Raw genomic sequence first — 27,430 nt, forward strand, 5'->3', positions numbered from 1 at the left:
GCTTCTTGAGGCTTAAGATGCTATGCTGCCAAATTCTGGATTAGTCCACTATGTGTTGGACAGCAGTATTAATGGAAATTAACCATAAGCATTCAACTGATTTTCCACATTCTGAAGCAATTTGGTTAATAGGAGTTGGCAATTGCTGCTCCATCATGTTCTGCTTGTGACTTTCTCAGCACCATCTGGTTGGCTACTGTGGAAATCAGAGCGATTAGTTTAAGGGATTTTTGATTTGAGCCACAGATCAATTCATAAATTCTCTCTCTGAACCTAATCCAGAGGCAACATACATTATAATCAGCCCAGATGATGTCCTGAAATAAGAATTCCCATGGAGCTCCCTGAAGTGTGCTAGTCAGAGAAATACATTTGATATCTATGTTAATTCATGGAATATTACAGGAATGAAAACAGAACTAGTGTTTCATGCATGATGTTTGCTGTGACTATTTGTTACACATTCTATTTTGTGAAAGCTCTTGTATATTGAGACCCTGTTACATGATGCACCTCACTTCCATAAAGACAGCAAAGTTTTGTTTCAGTGTCTTAAAAGAGTGTAAGCATGTTGAATGCTTCTAGATGCTATTTTCCCCTGCCTTTTGGGCTGCATGAACTTCTATCAATTGTACAATGCTTTCTGCAAACCAGCCCTGATGCAAATCTCTGAAACCTCTGTTCCCTGTCACATTTGGAAAGTTCATTTGCATTTTCTGTCCCTTGCTTCAGAGACATACAGGACTTGTTTTCCAGTGAATCATTCTGTGTTTGTTGGCATGTATTTTCCTTTTGGTTTCCATATCCCCAAACTTTCAGTTCCTAGCTCGCATTTTATCTAGACTAGGAAGTAGAAAAGCCCCCAAGTGCAATTTTGTTTGCATTTTGCTCTCACAGGATTTGTTGCCTTGCAGCAGTCAGGATTTGCTGGGATAACACACTTCACACATTATGTTAAAATTATGCCACTTTCACAAAATTTGCTCTACAATGCCAATTTAGTTCCATGTAAGAGGAGCTATTTGAAGCTTCTCTGTATTAATAGTTTCAATAGTCTTTCCTTGCAACCGCTTGTATAGCAGCCTATAAGAAGAAATATCTTGCAATATAGCAAACAAATGTACAAAACATATGTGAACAAGTGCACGAACAAGTGTGTGCCAGTGTCTGTGCGTGTGTATGAAGAATACTAAGAATGGATTTGCTCCTTTTTCTATGAAGGTAGAGGGAATTAATGGAGGTTCAGGGCAATGTATTCATCAACTGGCTAGTTTAAAACAGAAAAATGAGTACTTGGCTAGCATTCTTTGTGCTTAGCTTTCTACAGGCTGAAAACCCATAGTTGTACAGACAACAATGTATTGAATGTGCTTGAGATTACAGATAATGAGAACAATGTGGAGAAATCACAGGTTAGATTTAAAGTTTGTTGGGGATTCTTTGCAAATGGAAAGGCTGGTGGTTAGCAGAAGTCCTTATTCACAATGAATATCAGCTAGAGCCAGAAAGTACAGAGTGCTTTAATGCTTTAAAATCTAATTAGATGGCCGACTGATTTCTAAGTAAGTTTGACTGTTTCACAGCTGCCAGATTGACTTAATGAGAATCTACTAGTGCGTGTTCTGGGTGAACGTAAAGAAAGTCCAATAAGTCAGATCCAGCAGTGAATAATTTTAATGCTATTTAGTGCTTCCCAAAGTGAATCTGAAGTACCAACAAAACAGCAGGCCAGAAAGAAACACGTTGTAAATTGGAATCAAATGGTTCCCATTTCAGTAGATGGGGGCTTGAAGTTGTAACCAAGGAATTTCATGACATAGGGCCTGGTTATTTAAAGGACTGTGTGTCTTCTCTGGTTTTTGTCTGGCCTGTACAATTGGGCAGACTGAGCATGCTCCAGGTTCCATCCATTAAGCAGTTCCACTGATGGGACCTAGGGGGCATGACTCCTCTGTTGCAACACCTGCCCTCTGGAACCCCATCCCTGATACATTTGGCCCCACTCAAGCCATGTTTAAAAGAGCCTTAAAAATCTGGCTCTTTCCCCAGGTCTTGGGTTAGAGCATGGGTGGGGGTCCTGTAAGTTAGAATGTTATTTAATGGCCATCTTTATTCTGGCACTTGGGTTTTTAATATATATATTTTTTTATATCTATAATATTATATAATAAAAATATATATATATATTTACTGTTTTACTGTAAGCTGCTCAGAGTTGTTGCAGAGTTGGGTGGCCTTACACATTTCTAAGTAAATACAACATGAAAGCAAACCCAGGCTGGGTTCTGTAGCATCACTGTGATCTTAGGTTTTCCACTTTTCCTTACTCATGAGCAGGTGGTGTTGTGTGAACATATATCAAATCACACCCCCAGCATCAAAGATCTGAGATGCAAATGGTCCATTCTGGAAAGGGATTTACTAGGAAAATAAAAATATTTCTAAGAGGTACTCCTAGGTTTATGCCAGTGTTCTTAAAGTCAAGAGCTGCTATAGTATTTAAAGTGACAAGATAAAGAATGGAAGTTAGTTCTAAATGTCTCTTTTCTGAGTGACAGAACAGCAACTGCAACTTTTTCTATGCATATTAAAAGAGTGCATGCTGACATCTCAGTCGTAAGCAAAGTCATTCAGAGCAAACTTCATTAGTTTAGGCAGTTCTTGAGGACATGGGACGGGGACTTTATATTCACAATGCAAGGTGAAGGCAGTTTTTGCACACTGGCCCTCTTCAGATTAGTTGACATCGCAACTCCCACAATTCCCAGCCTATGAATTTGAAGAGTTCCAGAACCCATTATTTAAAAAATCATTCTTGACAATGCATTTTTCTCTCTGGGGAGTGTAATCTTTCACTTACATTTAATCACTAATGAAACACACCACAACCACTTTTCTTCCATTTGCATTTTACAGATCTTGATCAAGTGCTGCTTTTATGCTGACCTTTCATGAACATTTGCAAGGTGGTTTACAAAAATAGCTTAATCCTCCCTCCCTCAACCCTCTGAAGAATGCCATGAAAGGCTACAAGTTGGCTTCAGGTATGTACTGTGTATCACAGAATTTCTTTTTCTCTTAAACCATAAAGCTGACCTTCAAGAAGCAAGTTACGGCTAACCAAAATGATGCATTAAGTAAGAATACATTTCTCAGAATAAACTAAGAATGGTAACATAGCCAGTTTTTTTTACTTCTGTAGAATTACTCAGGTTAAACATTCTCCAAAATAATGGAAGGTGGGAGCTGGTAAGAAAAATGGTGAGTGGAGGTAGATTCCTCAATTTTGTGGAGAAACTGTTAGGTGCAAAACAAATTTCACATTGTACAAAAGGCTGCTGGGGGACAGAACGAGTTTGCAACCCTAGTCTTAATCTGTAGCTGTATGAAACAACAACAACAATAACAAAAAACAGTAATTACCTGCATAGATAACAATTCCTATGGCGACCTCGGTGTTCCTTACTATGCACCCACGAAGAAGAAGGTTTTCATTGTCAAGTCCAATTCGTGTGCAATCAGGCTGTTCCCTGCAAGGAAGAAAGGTGCTTTTTTCCCCTTTATCTTTTTTCCCCCTTGTTCTCTCACTACGAGATAATATATTTCTAAGGTCATGGTCATGGGGTGGTTATGTTTTGAGGCTCACTGACACTAAAGTACTGCGGGGCATTGCTACCATGCTGCGGCCTCAAATCAGTGTTAAAAGGCTGAGAATTTACATTACAGAAAAGATGATGGTGGGATTCTCTGATGTCCTCTGCCCTAGGTTCATATAGTCACCATATGATGCTTTCACACAACACATTCTTTTAATTTCACACAATACATTCTTTTAATGTAAGTGTTCAAAGGAGGCTCTTGCTGTTCAGTACATTGGCTCTATTTGCCAGCAACATTGAAGAATATGGCGAAATGTGAGTCCTTGCCATCACAGATAAATTGGTGTACATGGCGATATGCTTGCAGGTACCTGACTGGACTCTTCATACTTAATGCTCAAAAGCTATTTTAATGCAAGCATCTGTCTTTTGTCTGACAAAAGCTTCCAAATGCTTCAGTGTTTTCTATAACCCATCTTTCAAGCTTGGTTTTGGAAGATTCTGAATAGAATGTTTATCACAAATTTTCCTTTCTTGTGGGGGAATCTAGGGCAAGAGAGAAATTATATATTTCTACAGATGCATGGAACTAAAAGACTTTGGAGGGCCACACAGAACATTGCCACATTTGTGATAAATACCACCTGCTGAAACCAGCAGAGCCCTGACACTCAGAAAAATTGACTTTACTAAAAATTGTATGGGTTTACTAGCAAGCTGATATTCAGGATTGGAGCAAATAAGGTTTTAACAGCAAGAAGGAATAACTTTTTTGTTATTATTTTTGCTGTCTCCTCCTTACCGAGGAGAGGGAGAATGGTTTAACGATGCCACACGAGTGGCTTGGTCTGATTTTTCAGTGGTAATCCTTTCCTTTCCTTTCCTTTCCTTTCCTTTCCTTTCCTTTCCTTTCCTTTCCTTTCCTTTCCTTTCCTTTCCTTTCCTTTCCTTTCCTTTCCTTTCCTTTCCTTTCCTTTCCGTTCCTTTCCTTTCCTTTCCTTTCCTTTCCTTTCCTTTCCTTTCCTTTCCTTTCCTTTCCTTCCCTTCCCTTCCCTTCCCTTCCCTTCCCTTCCCTTCCCTTCCCTTCCCCTTCCCCTTCCTTTCCCTTTCCCTTTCCCTTTCCCTTTCCCTTTCCCTTTCCCTTCCATTTTAAGTCTAAGCCAATACCTTATTTCTCTTGTTTCTCATCAGAAATTGGTGGAACACTGCTCTACTAGTGTTTGACCATTGAATTTTAGCAGCATGATCCTTTGGGTGCTACAAATGACAGTTTGGGAGAACTTGTGCAAACTACAGGTTGCTTATCTCTTATGTCAATCCTTTGGTTAACTGATACCTACATACTTGCAAAATCACAATGGGAAAGGTTAGGGAATGGCCGACTGGATTTACAGTTCAATGCCTTGAATATATACTTTGAATGTAGGAAATCTTAGTTGCAATTCTCTACTAAAAAGGAACAGATAAAGAATCAGCCTCAGACCTGAAGAAAGCCATCTTCAACAATAACCTTCAGTGAGGCTTGGACCTCTCCCAATTTTAAAGTGCTTGGCTACAATAAAAATGAAGGTGATGATCCACAGAAACAAAATAATGTATACCCACAAAATAGCAAGACATAATGTGAATATTTTAAAATTAACATTAGCAAAAGCCCAAGTGAGAGCCACTATTTGAATTTGGCCCTCAGCCCATCTTCAGATGATCCTGATAACCGGGCTGCTGTAAGACAGTTTCTAGGAACAGCAATCATGAGACATACCCAGCAGTGTTAATTTACACTTACCATTGCTGGGAAGTGACATTTCTTTGCATATTTAGGTATCCTGGGCTCAGTAGTACTGGTTACATATCACATGGGTTGTATAAACTGAATGCTGTCCTCATGAATCAGGAAAATTAACTACAAACAGCTAGCAACAAGAATAGGTTCTGGGTAACTTGCAATGCATAGGTGAGACACTATAGAAGAAGGCTATATTAGTTCACTTTTAGAAGATAAGCCTCTGTGATTGATTATTCAGTGTGTGGTGGAATATCTTATCTGCACAGTTCCCACTAGATTGTATATCATGTTGGGAGTTGGATGGATTAGATCTTGATTGGTGAATATATTTTAGGAAAGTTCATGGGCCCTCTTTAATAATTTACACATTGTAAACCCAAAGAGTGGACAAGGTTGAGTACACAAGTCTCAGTTATCTTCCCTTGAAGTTGCTGTCAGGAAAGAGCCAGAGAGGCACAGATAAAGGATCAGCATCCTTTGGAATAGAAATGATGGGGCCCTGATCCTATGGAAGTTTATTGTAGTTACAGCTCTTCCGATCTTTCTCATTATTAAAGAAAATTGAGGATGGAGATGGTAAAGCCAAAAAGTCCATTAACTGTCTCCCACATTTGCGTTTTTGGAAAGCCTAAAGAGAACTTTAGGCTGAAGGAAGCAGAACTTGCAGAAATGTGGTTGATTTGCTTATATAATGCATCTCTTTGAAATAAGGTCACAAAATAGTCTGGTGGTGCAATCTCTGAATCCCTGATCCAGGCATAGAATCCAGTGCAGAGCCCCTGTCCTCATTCAAATTCTTTCTGAAGATGTCAGATCCTCATCATATAATAATCATAACACAAATTCATCTTATTCTATACTTAAACAATGACAATTGCTCCCACTTTGTAAGGAAACTTCTTTTCTAGAGGATGAAAGAAATGTTATTCTTAAAGTGCTAAAGCCAAACACAAGATCCTCTGCAGAAGGACATCAACAGCCGTAATAGTCTATTCAGCCTATTCACATATTCTGGAAGAAGACTGACGAGAGCAAAATATTGCTGAACATGTTTATTTCTGGACTATATGTGTGTTTGGGAAGAGTACAAAATACTTACATAAAATGTTCACATTACCTCAAAGAATTGACAGCAGAATATAATATAATATAATATAATATAATATAATATAATATAATATAATATAATATAATATAATATAATATAATATAATATAATATAATATAATATGGCATCCTTTACAAACTGCAGTGATGAAAAATGATAAAATGTGTTGTGAAATCATGACACACACGTTGTCACTTCCCCCTTTTTTCTACTGCAGATGCCTATGAATATGATAATGGTGCTTGAAGAATGGTAAAAAACCAAAACTGCGGTAACTTACATGTAGCCTGTAAATCTATTGAGATCATTGTTAGGTTTTTCACAAACAATGATATTTTGGAACATTTCTGGCTCAAATTCAGTATTCTGCAAACAAACAAACAAACAAACAAAAAATCAGCAGTGATTTGTAGTATCAAATGGATATTTTTTACATCTGTTTATAAGGACTGTCCCAACATTTCTTCAGTGGCTAGAAGTGATAGCTTGAAACTGCAGATTGATGTGGCATGAATGGATCTAAAAGGTGACCCCAATTCAAGCATTTATTGTGATATAACCATAGCTGAGTTAAGCCAATAAATGAATCCAACCTTCCCCAAGCTAGTGCAATCTAGATATATTGGACTCCAGTGTCCATAATTACAAGAGTTGAAATCCAACACATCTGGAATGCAACATCATGGAGAAGGTTGAATAAAACCACCTCATTAAAGAACTTCCAGAGCGCTACCCATGGTAATCTGTATAGCACAAACCATATAAAAAGACCTGTAGCACCCAAAATTTTTCTTGTTCTTTAATAGTAGTAAGATACTACTGGATTTGTAATTATTTGTGCTCATTTTTCTTTTTTTGTATTCCCTTCTTTTTTTCTCTGTATACTGAATCAATAAAAACAACAACAACAAAAAAGCATCCAGCAATACATATAACTTTAACCTAACTTCCATATCTTCTTTAGGACTTTATATATTGTAAGCCTGGTTCACAGAATGATGAAATCTGATGATTACCACAACATAGATAAGGGTACAAAAGGTTAAATCTATAGCACTGAAAAAAAAACATTTAAAAAATATTTTATGTTTGGCCTGTAGATGATGCTGACTTTACCTTTTGGTTTTTATCCAGGGCCTGTCATGAATGTGTTTGAGAAATCACTCTATAACTTTAATATAAATCTTCCAAAATTAAAAATGTTTCACAAATGGAATTTATCCACAAAATATGGATAAAAGGAAACATTCATTATACTGCTTCTGAAAAGATAATAATATGGGAAGGGGGATAATCAAATATTTATTATTTCTGGCCAATCAGGCTTACATTTAGAGTAAAACTAACATTTGTTATCAATTTTTCATATTCCACTGAATTTTGTATCCAGAAGCGCATATGTATTGTATATTAACATTTCCAGTGGATGGATGAAGTTTTAGCTCTCTCCTGAAATAAGTGGTTTTAAATTGGATTTAGTTAACCTAAGTCCTTTTAATGCATATGAATCATACCTCAATACTATATGCGATTCTTCAGAAAACCTACCAAATTCAACAGGACATATTTCCAGGTAAATCTATATAGAACTGTGGCCTGAAACCTGGATATACAGTAACTTTATTGGTTGGTGTATATAAAGTTAAAATTATTGTTCAGGCATCTATAAAAAAGTTTTGCAAAAGTTGACTGCTGATGAACTAAGATGGCTGTCTCTTAGCTATGCTGCTTGAGAAGGTGCCAGCTAGCAGGTGAATTCCACAATAAGCCATTTGTTGAGCTCCACTGTGGTGTAGAGGACTAAGACTAGGGTAGGATTACGAGATATCTGAACAGGTAATGGAAGGCATGGACAATTGGAAAAGAGGACAAATGGGAGGAAAAGGAGGACACACTAACTCTTTAACTTTCTTGGCATCTGTGAAAAAATTACAGCAAAAACCTGCAAAAGAATGTACTTTGGTCTACATGTATATGAAATTACTTTTTCCAGCATCAGAAAGATAGGTTTTTCAATTGCAATATTTTTCCAACAAATCTTTATTTTCAAGAACATATTCTAGTGATAATATAGAATTGATGTCAACAAGCTTTTCAAATTTCACCATAGAAATGTATGACAAGTCATGTGATCTACAGATTACAGCGATCATAGAGTTGAAGGGGCTAGAATGAAGCTAATTGCTGGAATCAGGAAATAAATATGAGGGAGAGCAGGTGCATTCACTGCAATGGCCACATGGAAGTGTTTCATTGTCTTTTTTTTTTCCAGCCCAATTTCTGCAAGGTTTCTTTATGCCTTGAACATACCGTGTGATTTTCATCTGAAAAAATTAGTAAAGTCTTTTATAAAAGTCTTATAAAATGACACAAAAATTATAACACTGAAAATGCTGAAGGACATTTTGATATTTTCTTCTATGGATAGACTGTGTTCAAAAGATGTTACAGAAGAAATGGCAGGTGAGGAACAAGTTTTATCTGACAAGACAGAGATGGCATCAAAAGTGGATCTACAAATGACAGGCTATGAGAATTACATGAAAAAGGATGTCTCATTAGACATATAAAAGAAACTGATGTTTCAAAAAACAAAGGGAAATATAAATCATAAACCAAGAGACTGACCTGGATAATTTTTTATATTGGATTTACAAAAGAGGCTTTTTAAAGCTTTGAAGACTCTTGGGAGAAGGGACAAAGAAAAAATGAAAAGAAATCAAATTCTACAATATTATTTGAATGGATTAAAGATTATGACTGTTAGAAGCAAAAGGAAGGAATATAAAGTTGGTTTATTTGATCAAGGTTAAATAAATGTTATTTCTGATAATCTTTAATGGACTTTTTGCTGATACAAGGACTAAAAAGATGATGCTTTATGGATTTGTCTATAGATAAGAGATGGGATATGGGATGAAGTGATCATTGGTTGTAAACAAGAAGTAGGTGAAGAGTTACTTAAATTGTTTATACTTGTGATTACAGTTGGAAATCACTTATTTATATATTTTCTCTTTCTTTACTATATTCTTATTTTCTTTTTTCTTTCTATTTTCTATATTTTTTATTTTTCTTTGTCCGCTTAGTTCTTTATTTCCTTCCCTGCCTCCCTCCCTGCCTCCCTGCCTCCCTTCCTTCCTTATTAGATTTTACTATTGTAATTACAATTCTTAATAAAATTATTAAAAAAAAAAAGACCCTGAAGAAAACTGAGTAAGTTGCAAAGGAATACTATGTATTGGTAAGAAGTCCCTGCTTGCCCCCTGGATTTTTTAAACTGGCACTCACAACATTTTCTTCAAGATATGTCTCTGGAATGTTCATGGCTTGCTTGAAATTAACAGCTGTGTCCTGGTCATAAGTAAACTTAGAACCTCATACCCAGGGTGTACACACTGACATAACTGATTGAGATTGACCTGCACAGTGTGGGTGAGCATCTGACAGTGCAGCCATGCAAGCTGGCTTATCATTCCAGAGTGCAATAAATCACCTGTTTTTCCACCTCACTAACTGGAGCCTTGTCAAGCACCCATCAGTCTACACAAAACTGCTGACAGGTTGGGAGTTTATAAAGTCTGCATGGGAGGATAAACTGGAGTGGAGTGTGCCCCATCCTGTGCTGACAAAACTTTTGAAACCGATGTAGCTTTTATATAAGATTAATGTAACATATCAATAACTGATATCTTACAAAGATTAGTTTTTCTCCTCCCTTCTGCTCCATTCCACCAATGCTTATAACTCAGAAGAAAAAGCTGAGCCTGTCTTACAAGATCTCCATCCTTTTTTTCCATACAAGAGTCCTGAGGAATCTTGAATCCTGCACCTGAAATGACCCCATAGAAATGTATCTTCATGTGTTTTGCAAACAAGAGCTGATAGAAATTATTCTCTCAGTTTTTAGAGGGCAGCCTGTTCTTCTGAGCTTTTCTTGCTGCACTATATGTCAGTCTCTATTAAAAATCAATGGCTTAGAAAACAAGGCTGTTCCAAGAAACACTTAAAATACTGAGGGGAAAAAAAGGGGGTGGGGGAGGGTTATATTTAATTATTTAATTTTCCTGTCTTGATGAAAATAATCAAACATTTCAAATACTGAAACATACTATGAATGTGCCTCTCCATGTGTGAAGCTTGGGACAATTGCACCCTTCCCGCACCAAAGGCGGTGGTGATCCTGTTCTCTACCACAAAAAGAGAGGAAAGTTGCTTACCTGATGGGAGAACCCTTTCACAACCTGTCTTTGTTTAAGGTTGGTCTCACCATCGAGATTTGCTGTCTCCAAGTAACAGATCCTGTTCTGATCAGAGGAGTAGAGCAGTAGGATATCGGCGGGAATGACCTCATTGCACTGCAGCTGCACAAAGTCTCCCACTTGCACATCTTCCCAGCACTTCTCAATGTAGGTGTTTTGGTTCCTGTTATGAGAAGATGCACCACCACTTAACAATCTGTGACAGCTCCATCAAGGCACAGAGCACCTCTTTTCTTTAGGGCACAGGAAAGCATTTCCTTTAAAGACATATTTTTAAAACGCCAGTGAATTTATGGGGAGACCAGATTTATTTATTTATTTATTCATTCATTCATTCATTCATTCATTCATTCATTCATTCATTCATTCAATTTGTACAGCCACCTATCTCAACAAGTGGCTCTGGGCAGCAAACAATCTTAAAATAATTAAAAACAATTCCTATTGTAAGTTCAAAAATTAAAATACACAAGCAGACAGATGTTGTTAAAGCTAATGTAATATTATTGATACATGTACTCAGAGGGATTCCCACATGTTCAAGTGGATCAATAAGTTATTAAGTAGTTTTTAAGGTGAAGGACATATCCTCAAAAATTAATTATCTAAACTTTGTTGTCATAAAACTTTTTTTTTTTTAAATTCGGATTCTCAGTTTTATCATTGGTCGTGCATTCTGAAGATGTCAGCCTTATGAGGTAGGCCAGACAGGAAGCACGACTATGCTAATTCTACTTTATTGTAACGCTATATTAACAGAATCTGCAAGTCTGAAAGTACATCTTTCCCATCTCTTTTACAGCCCAAGAAACTAGGGAGGGTCTCTTCTGAGCCTCTTGCCCTACCACATTCCTGCTGTGGGCTCAGCTGCCTTTTATCTGACTGTTCCCTTGGTTGGTTCCCTCTTTGCCCTGCTCTCAAGGTCATTCCTACATACCATTACAGAATCATAGTGATCAAATCCAGATCTGACATAATTAGAAAATTATTATGTCTCCCGCTTGGGCATCTTGGCAGGGGCTTGTTCTTTTTAAAGCCAAGGTTCTACTACATTTCCAGTACTAAAGGCTGCAAGGCGTATTTGGACAATCTTGGAATGGAAGTATAATTTTGACCCTTATTCACTTGATGGATAAAACTGGTCTAAAAATGTAAGGTAAATCTTTTTCCTTAAGTCAACAGGATATTAACACTTTAAAACAGCTAATTGCCAATAAAGCTTTTTAAATCATTTGAGTTTTGTAAGAGATATTTGGATTGTCTAAAACTGTGGGCTGGCACTATATTACTTATTTAGATTTGTTATAGCTGCCCACTTCAGTTTTCTCTCTATACGTATTATAAAATATTTATCTTTCATCCTCAGTTTTTGCAGCAATCATTCTCATATATGCATTTTTCCTTATCCACAAGCTCTTTCATTTCACTATTACATCACAGATTATTTTTCATACTTCCCACTAGCATAATTTCACACACTGCTATGGTGCTTCGTAACACATTTTTTTCACTCTGTCCCAAAGGACTTCCATATCTTTTTTCCTTAAGTCCACTGTCCATTCATTCTGTTGGAAGATAAAGCTTACTTTTTCATATAGAACTCATGCTTCCTATTCTTGCCCTCATTATACTTTTTGTTTCTTTCTCTTTTTCCCCTCTATGTTTCTTATGTTCCATGTTTCCACTTTAATTCTGTCTTTGCAGCTTTGGATTTTCTTGTTCTTTATGGCAGCATCAGCAACTAGATTCCTAGCGACCATCCAGCACTATATCATCAATCACATTATCTTGTCTATCCATTTGGTTTTCTTGGTAAAATACAGGAGTTGTTTGCCATTGCTTTTGCAGTTGTCATTCAAGTGATCATCTGACTCCAGTATCTTCCAATATTGCTGCTGTCTGATACTGGTGCTTGCTTGCTTTAGGTGGGCGGTTGGGATGACCTTCATTACTTGGTTGACTCTACCAAGGAGTATATACTGGGATACACTCCCAGAGCTTTCTGCTCACCCCTCTCAGGAACACTCCATTCCCCCAGCCCACAATGAGTCTGCAGGGCTTCATTGTGCTCACATACTTTAGTAATTGTCTCAGTCTTTCTTCAGAAATGATCAGCTCTTATATAATCTAATCTATAATCACCATTCACTGGAGTTTAATTTCCAACTGTCACCATTCTATGGATTCCTACTTTTATATGCACCCACAACAATTAATACATTTTAGCATTTTTTATTCCTAATCAAGCCTGCTCCTTACCTCCTACATGTATAAATCATCTCTATTTCAATAAAAATCAGCCCATCTTTACTTGAATCTACTATATGTATACCAAATCCAATTTTATCCAAGCATGTTCATACTATCCTATAGAAACTAGGGTATCTAATCAAGATAGTGTCTTGGAAGTCAGCATGCTATTCCCCCAAACCCATCAACCAGAAAGTACATGTGGTGTGCTGACATATTCACGATGTAATTTTTTGGCAGTTTACTGTAAAAGCCTGAGAAAATTAATTGCAACTGGCATTTTAAACTCAATGTACCAAGTAGCATGTGAATATATTTCAAGATGGCTTTCCACAACTAGGGTAACTAAAGAATTGAGGGCATGTGAGTATTTATAAAGGAAGGAACACTTGGAGAAGAGCCTCTTACTGTATATCTAATCCTAAATGAGAAGCATAGGATAATTGAGAAGAGGTTGAACACCAATTCCTTGGTCAAACAACCCAGTTGTTTATCTGCATTAAACTTCAATTATAATATTTCTCCAATTCTTTACTGATTTCAGACACTTCTTGGGCACCTCCTGCAATTTGTTCAAATCAGATGAAGAGGAGAAATAATAAGTGTCTGTCATCTATACCTTACCTGACAGAGAATTCTTGGACATTCAGAATTTGTACACCTTCAGTTGGCCTAATAAAGGTGTTCATTGGTTTTCTATCAAAATACTAGAGACAACTTACATTAAACACTGGAATGATTTCCCTTACACGTTCAGGCCAATAGAGCAAAAGTCTCCAATGTCGCCTTCTGGAAACACTCTACTACATAGGAATGGAACTGGAGTTTACTGCCCTAGCCTCCAAGTCTCCAATATCTTATTAGGAATAACTGCAGTCCCTAAAGTCTTCTCTCAGTGTAAGTAATGATCCAGGGCAACTAATATGGTTTAAAGAGATGGCCAGATTACAATGATTTTTATGATCTTCATAGAGGAATGAAGCTTTGTCCCTGAGTTCTCATGAATTCAACTTCATTTGTTACCTCCCTCCCTCAAAGCATATACACATTCGGTTTAATGACTATACTACAATTGAGTTAGGTTGTACAACACATGAAGCCATAAACCACATATTTAAGCAACAATGGCTGGGTTCAGAGAATATAACAAGGTGTTGGTTATCACCTTTAAAGCCCTACATGGTATGGGCCCAAAGTACCTGAAGGACTGTCTCATCCCCATTACATCAACCCGTCCCATCCAACCGGGCATGCAGAGAGGGCATGCTACGGACCCCGTCTGTAAGGGAATTTCATCTGATGGGGTCCAGGAGGCGAGCCTTCTCTGCAGCAGCCTCTGCCCTTTGGAACAATCTTCCCCCAGAAATGACATTGGTCCCCTCCCTTTTAGACTTCAGAAAAAAACTGAAGACCTGGTTTTGTCATCATGCATTAGGTGGGGATGGGAATAGTCAGTTTTGGGGGTGGCTGGTTCCCTAGTCTTACCTTTGACCGATATTATCTGGTCACAGGCTGAAATAATATCACCATTGCTTGGATTTTATTATATTTAATAATTGTATTTTATACTGTATTATTTATGTTTTTATTGATTTTAAATTGTTTTGATGTGAACCGCCCTGAGTCCCTCCTTGTGGGGGAGTTGGGCGGTGATATAAATTTGATATATAAATAAATAAATAAAATAAAATCACATTATGTTTAGTCTGATGTATAAATTTCTATATGAGGTTTCTATAAAACCCCTTCCATTCTGTTCTGGTAGTGATTACTATTGCACTACACCAAGGAATAATACTGATTCACTTTAAAGCCACCAAAGCCTAGCAAATTATTCTGAGTTTTGCTGGAGGAATAGAAGTAGATGGCTTAAAGAACTAAGCTGTGCTTTTCATTTTATAACTATTTTATTTTAGGGTATGTACTTTCTGTGCCATCTGGCCTCTTTAATTTTGCTTCTTGTGTTTCCACCTTATTCACAGTATCTGCCTCAAAGCTAGGAATGTTTAATAGGAAATAAAGTGGTGATTGCTTCCAGGGTGGCTCTCTCTTGATTGATTGACTGATTGATTGATTGATTATGGGCCATCAAGTCATTGTCAACTTCTAGGGACCACATAGGTAGATTTTCTCCATGATGATCTGTCTCTGAACTGGTCTTTCAGGTCTTCTAACAGTGCACTCATTGCCACTTGGACTGAGTCCATCCACCTTGCTGCTGGTCATCCTCTTCTTCCCTTTCCTTCCACCTTTCCCAGCATTAGAGCCTTCTCCAGACAGCTATTTTCTTCACATAATGTCTGAAATAGGATAATTTGAGCCTGGTAATTTGTGCCTCAAGTGAAAACTCTGGGTTGATTTGTTTGATGATCCATTGGTTTGTTTTCTTGGCTGTCCATGGTATTCTCAGAAGTCTTCTCCAACTCTAAAGTTCACAAACATCAATACTCTTCCTATTCTGCTTTTTCAAAGTCCAATTTTCACTTCCATACAGCATCACAGGGAATACCATGGCTTGCACAATTTTGATCTTTGCAGATATAAACACATCATGGCATTTGTATATCTTTTCCAAAGCCTTCATGGCTGCTGTACCAAGTACTAGTGGGTGGTGTATTTCTTGACTGGTTGCTCCTTTACTATTGATGGTTGAACCTAAAAGGTGGAAGCTATCAACCAGTTCAATATTTTTATTATCAATTCTAAGGCTGGTTGTTTTATCTGTTGTCATTAGTTTGGTCTTCTTTATTTTTAATTTTAATCCCATTTTTTCACTGTGCTCCTTGACTTTTATTATTAGAGCTTGCAGATCCTTTGTATTTTCTGCTATCAGAGTAGTGTCATCAGCATAGCGTAGGCTACAGTATAGATGTTACTTCCTCTAATTGTAAAACCATGCTCATCTTCTTCCAATCCAGCTTCCCTCAATATATATTCAACATACAGTATGGGTTGGATAAATATGGGGAGATTATACAGCCTTTTCACATTCCTTTGCCAACTTGGAGTCAGTCTATTTCACCAAGTTCTGTCTGAATTGTGGATTCCTGACCTGTATGTAAGTTTCTCATAAGGACAATGAGATGTTCTGAGGTTCCCATTTTTCTAAGCACATTCCACAGCTGAAAATCTGCTCTGAAATTCTGGGGTGGGTGGAGCCCATATATTTTATACCCATAATTTGATTGTTCTAAACCTAGATTTATGAAGGAAGGTTGGATCTGCCTCCTATGCAATGCATTTTCCCCAATTCCAGTCAGATCCAAATGAATGACCCCCCCAAAAGAATGGATCATTTATAAAGCCCAAATCACATTAGACTGATTTTCTTTGTATCCTTGTAGTCTTGCTTTGGTTAGGACGTGTGGCAAAAGGTTACCAGTTAGTGCTAAACCCATTTTCTTTTTCTCCCAGATGAGTGAAAAGCACAACAGGTAGGAACTTGTGAAGGCAATTTAAATCCAGCCTAATAGTACCAACATTATGAAGAACTACTGCATGGTATTGCTAGTGTTCTTAAGAGCAAAACCAATGTTCAAAATGAATTTGATGTTTCTAGGATCAGTTTAATCATGTGCTAAAATGTGGAAGAAATCTTTTATAGACATGTACATTCAGACATTCATTGTCAACTGAGAAAAAAATCCTTTCTCAAAAACCTGCATTAAACAAAGTACTGGAAACAGAAGGTGTGGTATAGGCAATGACTGAAGACGCACCTGGATTTTCCAATAATGGAATTGCATGTCATTTCCTTCTGAAGTTTTGCCAAGAAGAAACAAGAGCCTGTCTCCCTGATAAATATTGGACCTCCATTAATTCATTGCCTGGAGTTATTTCAGTGTTACAGCATGTTGGTTAATACCATTATGCAACATATCAATTCCATTTAAGAGTAAGCCTTGGTTAGCCTTTTGCAAGGCAAAATTCCAAGATCAGCTGAAGATGAACATGGTACTAGGACATCAACAACCTTTTTTCAGAGGAATCTCATAATAATCTGTGAAGATTTGCCTTGTACTTTTTTTAGATTTTTTTTTTAATCCAGCCTTTATTATTTTTATAAATAACTCAAGGCAGTAAACACACCTAATACTCCTTCCTCCTATTTTCTCCACAACAACCACCACCCTGTGAGGTGAGTTGGGCTGAGAGAGAGAGACTGGCCCAAAGTCACCCAGCCAGGTTTCGTGCCTGAGGTGGGACCAGAATTCACCATCTCTTGGATTCTAGCCTGGAGCCTCAACCACTAGACCAAACTTTAGAGGCTCTGGTATAGGAACAAGCTGCAACTGTGGAAAAATAAGCCCAAGTACTTCACAATATTGGACATACAAAGTGAGATCCCATTCTTCCTCATTTGGTGCCCAATGCTGGGTTTCAGATTTTTGCCCACAAGGAAGAATGATCAGGGGCAAAACTAAAATAAACTTCCTTTTTATACAAGCGGTGTTGAAGTAATCTTGAGAAGATTATGGAAGACCTTTCATTAGAAGCATCTGCCAGGAATGCTTCATGATAAGAAGTCATACAAAAGATGAATCCAAGAGGCGTTCTGTGAATCCCAATTTATAATATTGTAGCAGAGATTCTTGTACACAGACAGGTCCAGGGTATGTGAACATGTGTGTAAAGTAGCCAAGATATGAGAAACACAGCTTATATATGTTGTTAATATATTTTTAAACCTGATAGAAAATGTGATAGAAGAGTACTGCTAAAAAACAATTATAAAGGACCTCATCCCTTTTACAGTCTTGAAAGCCTTATAAACTTCTTCACCTTTTTATCATAAGTTTCCCCTTTTAGCCAATGTAACTCCTTGTTTTTAGTGATTTGATGCATGTGTTTCTTTGTCACCTGAAATAAAAAAACAATTTTCTAAAAAAGTATAACCAAATTTTAATCAAGAACAGATATTAGCTATTATTTCCTTTTCAGTGTTGTGTTGTATGCTGCAATGATCTAGGTGTGCTTATATTATGCATAATAAAAGTTGCTTCCATGAATATATCTATGAATATATCCATATATTATACTGTATGCAGAACATGTCACATACTTCCTACCTCCATCCTTCCAACCACTACATTGCATAGACCTCTGGTTCAACTTAGTCCATTTCTCTCTCTTTTTTCCAACATACAGTAGATCTCACAAATACTCTGTTCTTCACTGTAAGGGCAAACATCTACTGATGATCCATACAAAAATTGTAAAAGAATTATAATATTCAAAAAGCAAGTCCAAACAAGCTACTCTATCCTCTGTGTATAACTGCAAATATATACAGCAGATAACATCATTACTATCCATAAATAAGTCCTTAAGGCAAGTGGTGGGCATTCATAAAACTGTCTCAATATTTGTGGGTATCACTCATGGGTGGGGAGATCTCCATTCCAATGATTTAATTTAATGTATTTTAATTGAAATTTCCTCCCTGGTCCTGTTAAAATTAATTTTAGTAACAACTTTTGGAGGTCTTTGGGAATCAAGTGCAAGAGTCTCAGGGCCACATAAGACTCTGAAGGGCTGCACATGTTTGCTCCAGGAACAGAGCAAGGGATTCCCACCTTCCTTGCTTCTTTCTTGAGGGCAGGTACAGAAGCCATTTAACTATTCTCTGATCAAAAGTCAAAGTACAGCACCTGCTTAGCATCTACTGATGCATAAAGGAAGAGGAGAGTGATATTCTTCTAGAAAGGTGCAGGCCTCTGCCTAAACTACAAATTAAACAACAGTAATATAAAATAAGTGAAAAGAAGGAAAAGATAAAGGTGGTGTAATAAAAAGTTGCAAAGGAAGGTATTAGAAATGGCTGAGGTTGATAGTAAAGGTAGAATCTCTTCCAGTCAAGCTCAACTCTTGATGACTTCAGTACACATCCATATAGTTTTCCTGGCAAAAATAAGGAAGCGGTTTGTATTGCCTTTTTCCAGCATTTTTTTTTTTTTAACTTTTCAGTTTAGCCTACAGCCCAGACATTCCCATGTGATCTTTCACCTAGATGGTAACCAGGTTTGGCCCTTTTTCGCTTTTCAGGATTAAGTAAAGTCTACAGGATGCTTCCACTTAGCCAGGCAAGCTGATAGCCTACATGATAAACCTAAACTCTTCTGCCTGATACCTCAGCTAAAACAGCATCAATTTTCCCTGATCATATGACCAACAAGGTCCAGTCATGGTGGTCTAGCTGTCCATGGGAGATGGAGCTATAAGTTATGCACTAAAAAGGCATGCTGTTAGCCTCTCAGTGGTTTCCTTGTTTAAATATATCCATCAGAGTAGTGAAAAATGGCTCCTGTGCAGCTGCGTTTGTTTTAAACCTAGCTTCAAGGTGTTGTGTTCCATTCATAGCGCATATCCCCAAGGAAAGATCGAAGGACAACAGTATGGAAAATGCCAAGTGAGCACCATCCCCAGTGGGATCTGGAGGTGAATTAAGGCATTATAAGTGCTTCCATCTAACTTAGGGAAGGCAGCTCAGCCTCCTCTAGTTTTGAGTTTAGGCCAGAGCCATGGGGCAAATCTGAATAAAAGGAATCATCAGAATTTGTTGCTGATGAAGGAAGTATTTGTTTCACTTTTTGTTTATGTGGCAAGGAAGCAGAGATCTTGTCTAAGTTAATAGTACAGGACTCAAATATACACCTGCACAATCCCAATTCCTAGACTTTTCTCTGAAATTATGTTCCATACTGGTGCCAATTTGGTGTTCGGATGGTAACTGATAACAAAGGCTGTTCTATAGTCACCCATAGCTGGATATCATGACAAGTAGCATTTTGGATATTCTAACTCATCACAGAAATAAAGCCTTTATTGCAAATGCCCATGGAAATGCTCCCCCATATATACTAAAATATATCAGAGATTGGCTTAGTAGCTAAAAAGAGAACCCTGTGGCATATTTATGCTATAGTCTGAGACTGGGAGCCAAGAAGAAGATTTTGGAATTCAGTGAGTTAATCTAAAATTAAAGCAGGAGAATGTCTGTCTGTCTGTCTGTCTGTCTGTCTGTCTGTCTGTCTGTCTATCTATCTATCTATCTATCTATCTATCTATCTATCTATCTATCTATCTATCTACCTACCTACCTACCTACCTACCTACCTACCTACCTACCTAGTCTGGGGCAAAATTCAGATTAACACTTCTTCATTGTTTAGAAACTCAGGAATAAGGTACAGAGGGTAATAAAATTCTCTTTTCCTATTCCTAGGAGCACTCTGATGCAATAGTGATAATAGAATGGATCTGTGCCAAAACAGAGATTGTAACTGCAAGGTTCATGCCTTAAGATCAAACGCTCTAGATTCCCTCCATGGTTCACTCACACAAATCAATTCCAATCTCTCTCCTTGATTCTGAATAAGTATAGTTTATAGGGACAGTACATCCAAACTTGGGAAATAAAAATCACATTTGTTTGCAACTAAGACAGCATAAGAAACTCAGTTCAAGCTTCGGTTTTGAATTCTGGTATGCAGGTAAAGTACTGTCCTATGAATCATCATTGGCCTTATTTTGTGGGAGTGACCAAGTGTTGTGAACAAGGAAGTGAGGGAAGGAACTATAATACCAGTAGGTTGGAGGAAGGAGGAGGAGGAAAACCTGGGGCCTTAGGGATGGCTCTGGGAGTTGGCTCATGGTTTGGCTGTGGTATCTGAACTCAGCCAGCATCCCATGCAAATTTTTAGCATAGAAGCTCCCTGAATAGTTCTCCTTTAGGCCAAGAAATGAGGAACTGAAATATAATAGTGAACTAAGTAGTAACAATAACAATATTATAAATGTCATCTTTTATCATGGTTGTAAGAAAAGAAACTGATTATCAGAAGCTTGAAATTTAAAATTCAGTAAATGATGACAGCAGCACGGATATCATTTTACAAAAACCCAGAGTTGGACTATCCAAAGTATTACAGAAACTGTGCACATATTTTGGTCACTGTTCAGATTTCACCGAAATGCTGATAGGTTCTGGCTAGCAATCTGAATAGCTGTATGAAAGGGTCACCCTGTGTGTGGCAGCTGTGAAAAAAAATAAACCATGTTGGGAATCATTTAGAAAGGAACAAAATTAAAACTACCATAATCATCAACTCTATAGTTGGCTATTACCTTTGCAATGGATGCTGCATCTCTAAGATATGATATATAAGTTTATTTTTGAACAGGAAAAGAGGCAGAAGAAAGCAACGGGGGTGGGGGTGGGAGGTGGTGCATAGAGAAAAATCTCACTCTCTCCTGTGATATTGAAATATTTGTTTTCATGGACTTAGCTAAGTTATTTAAGCAAAAGTAGTATTAGTAGTAAGTAGTATTAGATAATATTTGAAGGCTCACTAAAGCTGCTTCTGAAACCTCCCCAAACTGCATTCCAGAATGTATTTACCTGCTGTATATTAGGCAGCCCATGCTATTGATCTCCTTGTCCAGCTTGAATCTCCGGAAGTCTTCCCAAGCATCTTTAAGAGCAGTGATGGCCATTATAACACAGATGGGCACCACAGATATTCCTGGCTCAAAAGCACTGACTACTGGCACAAAATTAAGAACTACGATGACCACAAAATATACGTTGGCAAAGCGGTGAAATTGTTCAAAAATGTTTTTAGGGATAAAAGACAAGAACGTGTATCGGGTGGTCTTGATTTTGTTGCCTGCATAATGTCTATTTGGATTTTCTTTCCACTTGCCTTCAAAGGACAAGTTTGAATGCACAACTCGTTTAGTTTCTTCATTCTTCTTTCCCCCTTTCCTTCTCTTCACAGATTCCACACTCTCAGACTCTGAAACAATGCTCTGACAGCACGGTCTTCTGAACCAAAGTATATCCCGTAGGAATGTTATTGAGCACATTTCCTTGACATCTTCCTGTCCTTTAAAGCTACATTTAGAGAATTAAACACAAACTATTCCAGTTGGTTTCTTCCAGGGTGAAGTGTCAGGCTGAATTTAACTGAGCCAACTGCTTTTGCTTGCTTTAGTCAACACCTGTTGAAACACAGAGGTGTCATCCTTCTGCAAACCAGTTTTGCTGCCCTCAAAAAGAGTGATCCTGGGTCTTAGTGCCTGCTTGCTCTGCTGCTGATTCTGGAAATGTTTTCTCAGCTGTACAATGACACAGAAACTTTCTGAACAGTATAAAATAGAAGATTTTTTTTTTTAGTTCATTGGTCTCTTACTTGAATCTCAGGTAGGTGTTAATATGGCCTTTATAATTCTTTTTATTCAGCATTATAAATATTTTATGCTACAAACAACAACTCCAAGCAATCACATTTCTATGCATAAAAATTACACACAGAGAAATCGTCTGTACACTGTTTTTCATAATTTGTATGCAATTCCCCAAAATGCTATGCATTTCCTTCAACTATCTGCATTGTCAAAAAGTTATTGAGGCGCTCCAAATATCCAAAGGAATGGACATGTCTTCTATGTGACATGAAGAGGAGTAACTGTAGATTGGCTTCACACATCACCCTAAGCCATGCTTTAACTATGGATTTCAGCATTATTATAAAGATAAAATTATCTTCTGCCACAAGTTGTGTTCTGATATTTAATTGCGTATATCAGTGTGGGGGATGGGATGGGGATATCAGGGGTAATAATATAATGGCACATTTATAGACTTACTTATTGTATGCCTTCGTTTTAGAAGAGTTGATCTGCTGGTCCAATTTGTATCTCTTATAATCTTCAGTCCCATCCTTAACAGCTATAACTAAAAGCACAATGGCTAAAGGTACCATTGTGATACCCCTCTGAAAAACTTCCAGTTGTGGGAACCAGTTGATGACCACCAAGAGGAGGAAGTAGATGTTGGCTAACCTAAAAAGATAGAATCATTAATGGAGTCATTAGGTTTAACATCTTTCTTATTGTGCTGGTGAGGCAATGATTTCTGGGTCCAGAGATCAACCAACCAACCAACCAACCAACCAACCAACCAACCAACCAACCAACCCTTATTTGTTCATTTGCTTTAATGGCTAAACTTAACCCTGCCCACAAACTGTAATATGTGTTTAGACAATGCATTTACCATAATTTACTAAATTAATTCAATGTTCTATGTTTCCATCACACATTGAACCACACTAACCATGCAGGGTGATTTTGCACAAAACATTAGACTAAGATGCGATGGGCTAGTTTGTGGCATAGTGTGGCATGTCAGCATTGGCATCTGTGGGGCCAGGATTGATGGAGTACAGAGTTCTTTTTTAAAAAAAATATATCCCAGTGTGGCTTCACTAATCTGGGTTGGCGTCCTAGAGGTGGCTTTAACTGTTTGCTTCTCTGTTTCAGTCTTGATCCAACCGACTCCCTTCACAATGTGAAGAACATCCTTATACACAAAAGTTGAACTATATGTGGATTAAAGCCACATAAACTTTGACCTACAAACTATTGACAGCCACACACAAAGCTGTAGATAAGTAGTGGTTTCAGTGTCAGTTTCCACAGCAGACCTTGGGAAGGTTTTCCATTATTTTGGATGATCCATTCCACCAGAGAAAATGTAGAGCTGCTTTGGCATGACCTAGTTGCTGGTGACTGGGCTATTCAAGATTAATCTATAATTTCCCAGGTGAGATGAATTTGATTAAAGCTTCTTCTGAAAAGTGCTTAGAATAGTTTCCCAAGGATCTGGACCATCTCCTTACATCTCCTTATGCGTTAATTATAGCTCTTAATGAATCACCAAGCCTCTCCCAACACACTAGAATTAGGCAATGTCTGACAAACATGTCACAATCGACACTATCTAAATAGCCTGGTTGTAGGCCTAGGCTTTATCAAGCCATGCAGCATCTGAGAAAGGATTGTGTAATATCTGATGTCACAGTAAATGAGCTCTCTTTAAGATGCAGTTGGACTGTCTCTTGTAATTCATTTATAAATCATCACCCATATATAAAGGTGGAATCCAATGTTGCCTATGTGAACTTCCTCTTGCACAATGGGACTTTGATCTAACTCTTCCCTTCCCTTCTGCAGCCTTCCCCATGAGCTCTGGAGGATCTTCTGACCTTTTCTAAACAGATTTTGAGGGCGTGTGTGTGTGTGTGTGTGTTTGTGGAGAGGGGGTGAATCTGAGATCCACAGACAGAGCCAAAGAGGAGTATTGGATTCCATTCTAATACATTATATAAACCATTCCTACTTTTAACTTAGGGATTATTGAATGATCTGCTGTGAACAAGATCTATAGTAGAGGCCAAAATCTCATGAGCTCAAATCATGCAAGGTTTTGGCATTCTCATTTAAAATAAAGAAGCAATTTTATATTTATTTTAATAGTTTGGTGCCACCTAGGAAGATCATGTATACCAATGTTTCTCAACCTCGGCAATTTTAAGATGTGTGGACTTCAACTCTCAGAATTCCCTAGCCAGCGTGGGTTGTGCCAATGGTGTGTGCCAATGCTGTGTTGCCTGATCATGGCTTAGGTACTGTAAAGCTTTTCATGACAATATAAAAGAGAAGTTTGGAATATGCAACAGTATATGATTCTTACCTCTCTAAGGTATATGATTTCAGTTTCTAAGGTATATGATTTCGGTATATGATTCTTACCTCTTACCTCATTATGTGCTTTTTAAAGAAATTTTGCACTCAGTCTGGCAACAATAATTTAGAAGCTTTGATTTAACTATGGCAAGTAAAAATCTTTTTATTTAGCTTTATTGTATGACTCTTTTCTTTGAATACCTTTCTTCCAATGACTGAAAACACTTATAAAAATAGTGATCATTCTGATTTTCTTTTGGGAATAGTGGTGCATTTACATACCTGTGAAATTGTTCAAAAAGGTTTTGGGGTAAAAAGGTCAGCAAAGTATATTTTGTGGTCCGTATCCCATTTCTGCAATATGCCTTCAGGACTCTTTCGGACTCCCTTTGAAATCTGGCATTACTAGGGAAGACAACCCTCCATTTGTCCCAATTGTACTTCTGGCTCTGTTTGTCAGAGGATATGAGAGGTGTTGTTTCCAGCTGTGAACTTTCTTCCTTTGGCCATTGATGTTGCCAACGGTGCAAAGTCATCCTCACAGATAGGAGATGTCTGAAACCCAAATGCACAACAGGAACTGAAAAGCAATTCTAGCCTGGCAACAAATGCATCTCTTACTAGTGTGTCAGTTCACACATTACCTGCTGCAAGAAAGGCTACCCAGTGCAAGAAAAATGCTTCCCAAAGAAACAGAAGAGGAACACATTGTTAACTATTTGCCAGAAATGATGAAACACATACAGAAGTTCTTACAACATTCATAAATGAATGATTTATAGGGCAAACAGATACAGTGAACTGTGTCATAGCAGATGCAATATAAGGGAAATCCGATCTGGCATGCTGTGTGCAATGAATATGTAGAGACGTTTTTAACTGATTGAAACTCTGCTTTATTTGCCTCCTCAGTGCTGGAAGAAAGGGGTCAGGGTGGGGGGTGGGCAAAGAATGTAGAAGAAAGCAAAAGTAGGGGGGAAAAAAATCTAATATTCAGCTCTGTCAGTATCATTAGAAAAAGCGCTTTGTTATAAGAAAGGGTTAAAGTGTTGCTTACAAGATCATTTCCCTGGAGGGGAAAAATTAAAAGCAAGGATAATTGCAACTTACGGCACACACCTGGGCCATGTAAGCAGCTACTACATCCCATTGTCACACACAGTGCGCTCATCTACTATTTTAAATTCAACCCCCTCCTGCATGGTCCCTCAGTCTTTCAGTTCCAAGTCTGTACTTCTGCAACAGGTGAAAACATAGGCAGTCAACAGTTTAAACATCCAGCTGAAGCCATGATGATAACTCAGCAGCTTTCATATTAATTTTAAAACTGTGATGCAAACAGAACGTATTGTAGACTTTTGGAATTTAGCAGCCTGGAAATATATTCTCCAAGTTCAGGCATAACAACTTTTTACCTCTAAAGCCAGCATTCTTGGTGGCCTCTGACTCTTTCACTTTTGTACAAAATCTACCTCTCAGTTGAAGTTCTTGATGCTGTTCTGGAAACCTGTAGCTTCTAGAGATCTTTGCATTTTGGCCCAAAGACCAACTGCTCATCTGTATCATCCCCTTTCTCTATTTTGCTAGTGCAAGAAATGAGTCTTGGGTACCAAAAGATTGAAAGGGATTGCTAGGAGTTGGAGAAGAGTAACCAATCGCTACAGGGCTTTTTCCTCCTTGAAGTGTATTTTATTTGTCTTTTTGATTAAAAAGCATTCAAAAAGGCTAAATCAGACAAATAAGACATGATTTAAAATATAGCTTGCATTTAACACCAGGATGAAGTGAACAGAATAAAATGTAGGTGCTTAAAACTTTTAAAATATTAATCAGAAGGGCAATAAAATCAGCTAAATAAGGCCAGGAAAGCCAGTATGGTGTAGCTGTTTAAGGTATCAGGATAGAAACTGGGAGACCGTGAGTTCTAGTCCCGCGTGAAGCATGAAGTCAGCTGAGTGACTTTGGGCCAGTCACTCTCTCTCAGCCTAGGAAGGAGGCAATGGTAAACCACTTTTAAAAAACCTTGCCAAGAAAACTGCAGGGACTAGTCCAGGCAGTCACTAGCAGCCAACACTGATTCAAAGGCCCCCCTCCCCCCTCACAAAAAAGGCCAGGAAAAGACAAAGTTTTCAGCATTGCCTTAAAACAGAGAGTTGGCACGAGAAGAATTTCTCAAGTTAAGAATTCTACAACATGGGAGTGGCCACTCAAAATTCCCCTTCCTTGTAGATACTAAATTGGCTTTACAAAGGTGGGAGTGTGGAGAGAAGCCTCTATGGTTGTTTTTACAAGCTTGGGAGAGTCCTGCAGAAGCAGGTAGCCTTTTAGGTATCCAGATGCAGAAGAGGGGATCAGAACACTTCCTTATGATTTGAACTTGCTGATTCTGATTTTCCTATGCAGGGCAACAGATGTTGCCTGATTTTAAGGTGGCTGTGTCAATTCTTCTTGATTGTCTTTTCTCCAAGATAAATGTATCCAACTCCTTTGTGACACTTGGTCTCACAGCGTCATATAATCTTTGTCAATCTCATTCCCCCATTTTTTGATACAATATCCTTAAATACTGCCTGAAAGAGTAGTTCAGGTGACAGCTGAACAAAGCAAAGAAAGGGGTACCATTACTTCTTACAAGCTGGACAGATTACTTTTCCTGCCAGAGTCTAGATGTTTCAACCCTTAACAGTAGCCCATAACCAAGGAAGTTAGAGTCACACATAAAGTCATTAATCAGACTAATGCCAGGTAAAAGAAGGTTACAGAATATTGGACATTAAATTGGATATACTGCACCCTTCATTTATTAGTGAGCACATTAAGGTGTGGATCTCTGTGAGCTGTTCATCCTTGCTGGCTGGGGAATTCTGGAAGTTGAAGTCCACCCGTCTTAAAG

At 37.9% G+C, this 27,430-nt stretch overlaps 1 protein-coding gene across 1 annotated transcript in view; it reads right to left on the minus strand.

Moving 5' to 3' along the window:
* Positions 1–27,430, minus strand: part of ATP10B (ATPase phospholipid transporting 10B (putative)) — a 145,123-nt gene that overhangs the window by 45,464 nt on the left and 72,229 nt on the right. Inside the window, exons 2-6 of the mRNA XM_088133605.1 lie at positions 24,820–25,092; positions 22,657–22,851; positions 10,714–10,918; positions 6,774–6,859; positions 3,424–3,530 (exon numbers count right to left, since the gene is read on the minus strand). Coding sequence (XP_087989731.1) covers positions 3,424–3,530; positions 6,774–6,859; positions 10,714–10,918; positions 22,657–22,851; positions 24,820–25,073 — 847 coding nt within the window. The 5' untranslated portion in view covers positions 25,074–25,092. The remainder of the gene's footprint in view (positions 1–3,423; positions 3,531–6,773; positions 6,860–10,713; positions 10,919–22,656; positions 22,852–24,819; positions 25,093–27,430) is intronic.

The sequence above is a fragment of the Python bivittatus genome, unplaced genomic scaffold, assembly GCF_059951505.1.
Source record: "Python bivittatus isolate LINGU-HERP-01145 unplaced genomic scaffold, Pbiv_v1 ctg000080_np1212, whole genome shotgun sequence".
Classification (NCBI taxonomy): domain Eukaryota; kingdom Metazoa; phylum Chordata; class Lepidosauria; order Squamata; family Pythonidae; genus Python; species Python bivittatus.